At 54.8% G+C, this 9,614-nt stretch overlaps 1 protein-coding gene across 1 annotated transcript; it reads right to left on the reverse strand.

Moving 5' to 3' along the window:
• Positions 1-719: 719 nt before the first annotated feature.
• On the reverse strand, positions 720-9,380 carry LOC103582998 (coiled-coil domain-containing protein 9-like; the record flags this gene model as incomplete). Its single annotated transcript, XM_008564430.1, has 11 exons — positions 720-1,224; positions 2,304-2,396; positions 2,759-3,164; positions 3,253-3,346; positions 3,771-3,906; positions 4,010-4,056; positions 6,195-6,376; positions 6,769-6,942; positions 7,028-7,111; positions 8,850-9,098; positions 9,282-9,380. Coding segments are annotated over 11 exons (1,668 nt in total), but the record flags the coding sequence as incomplete, so codon positions are not given.
• Positions 9,381-9,614: the final 234 nt, after the last annotated feature.

The raw sequence follows: 9,614 nt of genomic DNA on the forward strand, positions 1-9,614 counted from the left end.
AGCCTGCGCCCTGTCTCAACTTTAACTCCCCTTTCTACCAATCGAACTGTCTACTCCAGCCCTCGAACGTCGCCCTCTTCCCCCTCTGGCCTCGCCACACAGCAGTCTGGCACCCCCCTTCCCCACTTCACTGGCCCGGCACTGCTGTGTTCTGGCCCCGCCCCATGCCAGCGTTAGGCGCCCCTACCTACACCGGCTCGTTCGGACCTAGCCCCGCCCCCACGTCACACACACCCCGTGTGGTTAACTAACTCCGCCCACCGGAATTCTGGCCTCCCCTACAAACACCCTAACCCCGCCCCTCATGGGACCTGCCCCCTTTTCCATACATACAACTGCCCTTTTAGGTGCCCTGAATTCTAACAACACGCCCCTAGGCTCCAACTCCGCCTCTCACCCCAATTATGTCCCTTCCCCCAGCTTCAATTTCTCCCTCTCCCTAGGGCCACTGGGTCCAGAGTGGGCTCCGGGTAGAAGAGAACACAGGCTGGAGATCCAGATAAACCCGTTCCTGCCACCCCCTCCCCATCAAGGCGGGGAAGCTTCAGGCCCCTCCCAGCAGCGTCTTCAGGAATTTGGGGAGGCCTGCGGGGGGGAGGGGAAAGGAGGAGATGTATCAGGGGGTTGGAGGAAGACCCTTTCCTCCCACGTCTTCCGCCACGGAAAAGCCCGCCAAGCGCAGCAACCCAGACTGCCCCGCCAGACACAGAGCTCAAAGGTTAGCGGAAGCACTGTGTTTAATACAGATGGGACTGGCGCCCGTCCGAATCAGTCGAGTCCTTCGGAAGAGTCATCGGCTATTTGCTATACCCCACATGTAAACTCCTGGAGGCAGGAAATTCGGCCCGGGGACTGGCACCTAGCCACCCATAGCCTCCACGGGTGGCTAGCTTGGAGGTGTCTCAGTCATCCCGGTCCCACGATGTCCCCCATTTGTGGGGCCCGGACCGAGTTCTCACAAAATTCAGACCGTTGCCCAGGCCCCACCCGGGGCAATGACCCCGGCTCCTCCCCCCTTATATTTAACCCTCTCCTGGCTGGAGTGCGGCAGAAGCAGAGAACAGAGGAGCAAGGTGACAGGTTAGTGCAGAGCGTGGAAGCCGCGGTCCGGTGGGCACGGTCAGCGGGCAGCCCCCGGTGGCGGTACTGCCGCCACCACCTTGCAGAAACGCACCCTCTGGAAGTCGGTGATCTCCGCTGTCTCCTGGCCCTCGGGGCCGGCCTCTGGGGAGAAAAGGGGCGATCAGCGGAGGGGAACAGCCTCCCCACCTCCTCTCAGTCCTTGGACACCCTCCCCACGTGTAGCCCAGCCCCTCTTCCCTAGAGAGCCAGGCTGCAGGCAGAACCGCACTAAGCGGTTTACGGCCCTAATTCCTTAAATCCTCTCAGTTGACCCACGAAGAGGCATACACCACCAACATAACCCTGTTTACAATCACTGAAACGCTGGTGTCACGAGATCACGGTCACCCTGCCAATACAGAGTAAAGACCGAGCGCTTGGGCCCCTACCCCACCCGCCAACCCAAACTCTTCTTCAGCCCCAGCCCCAGCCCACAATCCTAACCAATCTCCATCAAGAGAGCACTACAGGACCAGCCCTCCCCCTTCCTTCCCCACCACCTGACATCTAACCAACCCTTCCTTGGCTCTGCCCCCAAATCCTAATCCCACTCCTGGGGGAAGGGAGACAGCCCCCTGGTTCCAAACCTGGTTCCTACCAAGTGGAACTAGGCCCAGCCTATTGCTGCCACTCCAATGGGCCCCAAATTCTCATCGGGTCTGCATTTCTAGTCCAATTTACCCCACTCTGTTGCACCTCAAAATTCTAATCTCCCCCACAGCTAAATCCATTACTCTGCTTGTCACCCATTCTTACTTTTGACCTTTAGGACCCCGGTTCAAATACCTAATTCTGCCGTTAGCCCTTCCCCTAGGTCCTAGCCCTACCCCACTACTTTTATATTACTTTCTAAATCCACTGGGGTCAACCTCTAAATTGTTGTCCTATCCTTGCTCCACCTCCTTAACTGGCTCCATCCACACACTCAATTCCTATTGACTCGCCCCCTAAAGTCCATCTCTGAGCTCCACTCCTACTGCCAGGGCTCCAGTCCCACCCCCTATCCTATCCTTAGCCTGACCCAGCACTCTTACCTTACCCCCATGTTCACATGCTATTCTGACCCACTCATGGCAGAGCCTCGACCCCATCCTACTCACCCCAAGCCCTTTTCCTTCTTAGCCCCAGAGGAAGAAAAAGGAGGCCACTTCCGCCTCCACCCACCCCATGTACTCCCCCACCTGGAACAGCCTCAGACCCCTCCTCTTCAGCTTTCTGAGTTCCTGGGAGGCTGGGCCCACTCTCCGGGAAGACAGGGATTGGCTGGTCACCTCCTGAAAAGGGGAGGCCCAGTCAAGCCCCCATCCTCTCCAAACAAATCCCCACCCCAAAAGAGGAGGCCCAGGGAGAGTGAGAGGGGGTTCAAGCACACACTTGGGGGAATGTCATTTGAGGATGTGAATTCTTTATTAGGAAGGGCGCTCTGAATGGCCCAGGGGCAGTCTCTGGGAGTGGGCATTCCAGAGACAGGGACATGACAATACAAAGGGGACATGGACTGCCCTCCCCAGCCACCAGGGCTGTGGGGCACACGTGGTCCTGGGGCCCAGCCCTCAAGGGGCCCCCTGCCAGCCATACCCCTCGAGCGCACACACAGTCAGCCAGCTTCATGCATTCTCAAAAGGCCAGGCCTCACCCGGAGAGAGGGCGCCAACCAGGTGGGTGATCCGGGGAGAATTCAGCTCCATCTCTTCACCCCAGTCGGACACGGGCTGGTGGCCACCAGGTGGCAAGAAGGGACTGGAAGGCGTGGCAGTAGTCTGGGGAAGTGGCAAGGGCTCCTCTGGCCTGGAGGGCACTTTTTCGGCCTGCTCACTGATGGGGTTCCCAGTGGGATCAGCCTCTTGAGGTTGGTGGTCTTGGGCTGGTTCTTCCTCCTCATCACCCTCTTCTTCCTCCTTGATCTCCTCCTCCTCCTCGATCTCCTCCTCCTCACTCACATCCTCCCATTCTTCATCCTCGTCCCCCTCATCTTCATCCCCTTCGTTCTCTTCCCCCTCATCCTCAGGAGGCCGGTGGGCAGGGGCTGGAGTCTCAGGTGGCTGTGGGGAACACAAAGTGGTCAGGGAAAGGATGAGGGCCCTGAGCAGCCCCACACGCCCCTGCCTGGGGCTGACAGCCCTGTCTTACCTGTGTGGATGTCTCCTCAGGGGAAGTGGGCTGTGGGGCCTCTGAGGCTGGAGACAATGCCTCTTCTTTTGTCTCCCAGCGGTCATCATGGTCACTGGATGGGACAAAGGAAAGGGGTGAAAAACAGGTGGAGGGTGGACGGGAGGCTGGGGCTTCCTACCTCCCACTCCTTGCCAGTGAGCAGCTGCCCAGAGAGGATCTGGCATGTTGAAGCATGGAGAAGGGAATGGTAGATGCATGTCCCCAGGTGTCAGGGGACAGAAAAGATGGAAGGGGGACCAGGTGGCAGAAGGGGAGATGGGTAGGAAGGAAGAAGGTGACAGATGAGGGTAAAGCTAAGAGCCAGCCAGACCCAACCCTCCAAACCAAGTACCTATGAGACAGGGCCAAGACAGAAAGAGACGGGGACAGACAGATGCACCAAACTTACACATGCAAGTCAGAGAAGAGAACACCCCAGAGACAAAGCCACGCAGCCACTGGGGCTATGAACATGCCAGGGGAAGGAATACCCCCACCTGTAGGCATGGGAGGCTGCCTTGGCCTGGGATCGGATGCTCTTCCTCCTCCTGCGGCTGCTGATCTGAGCTTTGTGCTGGGACAGGAATTCCCCAAAAGTGGAGGGTTTGGGGGGCCGGGCCCAGGCCTGTTCATCTACAACAGAACCCAAGAGTCAGGGAGAGCAGCGTAAACCACCTCCCCACCCCCACACCCAGCCGGCTGCCTCACCCTGTCCAAAGATACCCACACCACTCACCATAGCAGTGGGACACTTCATGCGTAGCAGTTGGGCCATCCTTGAACCTGGGGAAAGAAAACAGGAGTGAGCAGGCAGCTGGGGGAACAAGGGAGCCAGAGGAGTGTGAGGAGAGCAGGGGGAGAGATGCAGGCCAGGGTCAGAAATCAGATCAGAAAGGGTGGTCAGCTCAGTTGGTTAGAGCACAGCCTTATAACACCAAGGTCAATGGTTCAGATCCCCATACCAGCCAGCTGCCAAAAAAAAGAAATCAGATCAGAGAAAGACAGACGGCCAACCAGAGGGGGTCACTAATTAGGGGATTGGATCAGGTGGCAGACGAGAGGCAAAGCAGACATCATAGTCACAAATACAGAAAGAAAAATGATTCAGAATTTGGCCCCTAAAAAAAAAATTTGGGGGGGGTCACCACAGACCCTTGTCAAAGAACATGATCCCCAGTTCCCTGTCTGATCTCATTTCCTTTCACTCTCACCTCTCCAGCTAAGCAGGTTCTCCTACCACATCTAGCACCTGCCTCAGAGCCTTTGTACCTGCTGCTCTTGGAACATTCTTCCCCATACCTTTCAGTGACCCCCTCCCTCACCTCCCCCAGGCCTCAGCCCAGAAGCCTTCCTGAACCCCCTTCTAAAAAAATAATATTTTATATATATTTCCTAAGTCTAAAATAATAACCCCCATCCCTATCTCCTTACTCCACTTCATTATTCTTCACAGCCTGACATTAGATCTACTCATTACCCAGCTTTCCCACTAAACTTTAAGTTCCGTGAAGGTAGTTGTTCACTGCTGTATCTCCATCACCTAAAACCACCTATGACACATAAGAAGAACTCAATAAATACTTATTGACAAATTGACTTCTTTAGGGATACATTTTTTTTTTTGGCCAGTATGGGGATCCGAACCCTTGACCTTGGTATTATAACACTGCACTAAAAACAACTGAGCTAATCAGACAGCCCATACTTTCTCATTCTTAAGTCTGAGAATGTCTCCCAAAAAGCCCAGCTCCCTATACCTTAGAAAGATCAGATCTGTGCAAAACATTTCACGCTTACACAAGCATGGCTCACAATCCAGGGGAAAAAAAGCTCCCAACAGACTCCTTTTTTCTTTAGCCAGAGCCATCGATAGATTATAGGTGTACGAAAACTTCCAATGCAGCCACGGATGGTATAAAACCTAAAGTTGCTGATCTTTACAGACTGCCATTCGTCAGCTCTTCCAGAATGACTATGGAAGTTGGTCCTCATGACAATGATACAATGTTGCCTTTGCTTTAAGTCTGACTGACTGGATGTTTTCTGGGACCCAAAAGGGAACACAGTCAGTCTTGAGGATAACAGTACCACTGGGATAAGATGATGGTGGCAAGCACGTAGAGAAATTCAGGGATCTTGGTTGGTGAGAGACAGGTCAGGACAGAGGAAGGGTGCAAAGGTCTAATCATTGTTGGCAATTCCTCATACCCTCCCTACATCAGAATTGACATCCACACTCTTAGCCACATAGCCACTGCTATACCATCCCCAGGAGTGCAGAGTTCCTTCTCCCGCCCCACGAGGCTGGGTCTATTGGCTAACAAAATGCGGAAGTGTATCCACTCGCCTGCTCACGTATCTGCCAATGCCATGACTAGTGTATCCCCAGATAGCTGCTGCCCTCAGCCAGGACCCCAGAATGAACACATGTGGAGCAGACCTGCATTCAACCAGCACCAAGGAGCCAGGCCCAGAGGGACCTGCCACTTAACATACAGCCTAGGGCCGGCCCGGCGGTGCACTCGGTAGAGTGCGGCGCTTGGGAGCATGGCGGCGCTCCCGCCGAGGGTTCAGATCCCATATAGAGACCGGTCCGCTCACTGGTTGAGTGCGGTGCGGGCGCGACACCGAGGCTTGCAATCCCCTTGCCGGTCGCGGTACGGGTGCCACACGGAGGGTTGCGGGGGGAAAAAAAAAAAAAACATACAGCCTAGATCACCCAAGCCTAGCTGACCTGTGAAAACATGAGAAAGAAATGCTTTTATGTGACACTGAGCTTTAGAGCTGTTACACAGCATTACTGTAGCACTCGCTCAGCTGGTGCTACTGATACACAGGGTGAGAAACCAGAAAGAAGCAAAGCAAGTAGAAATCTGGGCCAAGGTCAAGGAGCCAAATGGGTGAGCAGGGAGCAGACTCACATCCCATCAGTCTTCTCAGCATCCCACTCCCGCCGCCACTGGCCAGTGGGCTTGCGGTGTCTCTGCAGCCGCTCCTGGTCAATCTTCTCCCTCTCCTGCTTCCAGCGCAGGTACTCCGACCGCTCCCGGCCCGTCATGGACAGCGTCATGTCACCAGCACCGCCCAGGGCAGCCCGGCGGCCCTGCCCCCAACAGGCAGTCAGGGCCCTGTTCCACGTCACACCTCCCATCCCCCAAACTCAGATGTGGAGCCACTTGCACAAGGTCACACAAGGAGAAGGTGACAAGGTGGAGATGAAAACTAGGTCCACTCAGATCTGTCTCATACGTACCATCCCGCTGTCCTCTACCCCCTCACCTTGCTGGCTTTTCCTTCACAACATTTGGCATTACCTGACATTTTATTGTATTTCAATTTATGTAGCCCTAGCACAAAATAAAACATACTACAAATCCTTAACAATGAATATCCTGTGCTATCTGTTTTGCTTTCTGCTGTGCCTGGCACATGGTCCACGGAGAGTCCACATAGGGACACTGACTGCCCCAGGGTGCCCAGGCTGACAGTACCCACCTGCCGCTCGTGCTCAAGGCCATAGCGCACCCGCTCGAAGTCAGGGCCCCCCCAGTTGCGCCCGTGCCTGCGGCTACCCTCCCGGCGGTCCCGCTCAGGTTCCTCCAGGGGCCCACTGCGCCGCCGGGGGTCATCCAAGAAGTTCCGCACCGGATTCGGCTCCAGCACCCCCTCCTGCAGGCAGGAGAGCAGGGAGTTGGCAGGGTCATGGTAGCTCAGGCAGCTCTGCCCCACCCTGGGGGACGCCTGCGGTACTGACCCGCTGGTTGCGCTCGTACTCTGCGATCTTCTCCATCTCCTCGTTCATCTTCTCAATGTTCTGCCTGCGCCGCTCCTCCCACTCCTGGGGATGTGGGGAGAAAGACAAGCACACCAGCATCAGGAAGAGCTACTCAACCACTTGTGCAGAAAAGGGTTCCCACAGCAGACCTGACACAGCTCTCGTCAGACTGGCCTTCCGGCAAGGTGAGCACTGGGCTGGTGTCTGGGCATCTGCTCTCAGTGTGTTCCCAGTCAACGGTTCACTGATGAGGGTGGCTCACTGTGCCCAGACTGTGCAAACAATATGGTACATGCTGCACAGCCGCTTTCCTCCTGGGAGTCTGGAATTTTGGTACATACCAGGCAGAGGGAGCCTACGTGACCGGCTTCCAATAAAAACCCCAGACGTCAAGTCTCTCATGAGCGTCCCTAGTAGACATGTGTCGTCACAACTCAATGCTGGAGGAATTAAGTGAGCCCCTTGTGACTCCACAGGAAGAGGACTCTCAGAAGCTTGCACCTGGTTTCCTTTGGACTTCATCCTATGCACCTTTTCCCCTTGCTATTCTGCTTTGAGTCACTTCACTGTGACAAATCTGAGCCCTGAGTCCAACCATATGCTAAGCCTTGTGAATCTTCCTAGCAAAGCACTGAACCAGTGTCAGGTTGTTGGAGGACCCGATGCACCACACTTGCCACAGTAATAATGACGGTAATAACAGTAATAACTTGGCAGATGGCTAGGGGACCACCCCCCAATCTGTTTTTCCCCTCTTCCATGGTAACAAAATTTTAAGTGAGCACATGGCCAACCAGCTGGAGAGGACATTTTCATTCCCCAGTCTCCTTTGCAGTTAGGTGTGGCCAGGTGTCCAAGTCCTCACTGATAGAATATGAGAAGTGATAAAATGCACTCCTTCCTCCCCTTCTAGTGAACTGGACCTCCGCTGTGTCAGCAACCCAGCTTTTACCACACAATGACCATGGCCTAGGGGACAATCTAGCAACAAAAGGCAGGAACCTCGGTCCCTGAGTGACATCATGAAGCTGGGCCTCCCTACACAGACTGCTCACCTCACCATCAGGCCTGAGCACACAAGAAAGAAATAAACTTCCACTCCATTTAGACCATTGCATTGGGGATTTTTTTGTTATAACAGCTTAGCATGCCCAAAGAATAAGCCTCCAAATTTACTAAATGTTTACTCTGAGGCCTTTGACACCTGACAGCACAGAATGCTCACAATAATCTTTAAATCTAATTATTCCCATGTAAGAGCAAGAACCATAACCTCACAGAGGGGAAGTGAGCTGCCCAAGGACAAATAACTAATAGAGGTAGGTCATACCCAAGTCCATGGTGAGCTATAAGCCACTATGCTGAAGAGCCTCCCGCCCTGCTGACCTGTGCATCAGGGGCAGGAAGAGCAGCTGTAATAAGATCCCTGCTCCCCATAAACAAATCTAGGGATCGAGACAGACATCAACAGAGAGAGAGCACTGCACAGAACCCATATGTATACATAAGCACACCAGATGGCGCCAAATAGAGAGGAGAGAGAGACAGGGAGAGAGGGTGAGAAGGCAAGCATGCACCAGAAACAGTGAGGGAAAAGAAGACATAGGGGAAGAGACAGGGAGAGAACACATAAGCACTGGTCAGGAAAGGGGAGGAGAAGAGAGAGGGAGGAAGAGAAAGAGCAGATGGAGGGGCTGAAAGATGGACAAACAGGAAAACAGTCCACTTGAAAGTAGGAATAGAAACAAACAAGACAACAGAAAGCCTCAGTCAGAGGTTTCAAGCCCTGCCCAGCTCCTACCTTGGATTTGCGGTCGGAGGTTGAAGCGTCTCCAGCCCCAGAGAGATGAGGGGACCCCCGGCCCCGGCCCCTCCGGCCACGACCCCCAGCTCCTCCTCGAGGCTGCTCCCCAGGACTGTCCTCCCAGCTTCGGGATGCCCGGCCCATGCCTGCCCGGCCTCCCTGCTGTGGGGGGGTCCGGTGTCCCTTGCTGGCCCCTGGGAGCCGAGGGGTCCCAGGAGACCTCCGAGAAGAACCCAGGCTCTTCTCCTGGAAGAAAGGGGACGGGAATAGTAGAGGGGCAGGGAAACTGGGACTCCCCAGGCTCAGAGAGGGCAGCTGCCAGGATTGAGACAACCCATAGGCCTAGGGCAACTGGAAGGCTCCTGGGCCCCAGGCCTCCACCCCCTCTCCATCTTCAGGAGTCCCCCACCATGGTGATGAGCTCACCACCTCAACTGTCACATTCTCCTTCTCCATCAAGCGGCCCTTCCGGGGAGCTGTTACCGCCACTCCTTCGAGTTCAGCTTTTTTACGATCCTCCTCAATCTCCTAAAAGGAAATATTCAGAGTAGGGGAGTGTCAGGGATCCTGTGTGCCAGCTGGACTCCTGCAGTACACTGAATCCCTCCTAGGTCTGGCCCCAGCCTAGCCCTCTCTCGAACTCTAGAAAAGAAAGCTGGTCATCTCAACATCTTCCCTCAAACCTACACATCTCTGAGTAAGAATAAAGGCTTTCCCTCAGCTTGTCGAACCCTACAGGACTTGGCTTCATTACCTCCTAGA

This window comes from Galeopterus variegatus, unplaced genomic scaffold (assembly GCF_000696425.1).
Source record: "Galeopterus variegatus unplaced genomic scaffold, G_variegatus-3.0.2 Scaffold18907, whole genome shotgun sequence".
Taxonomy (NCBI): Eukaryota; Metazoa; Chordata; class Mammalia; order Dermoptera; family Cynocephalidae; genus Galeopterus; species Galeopterus variegatus.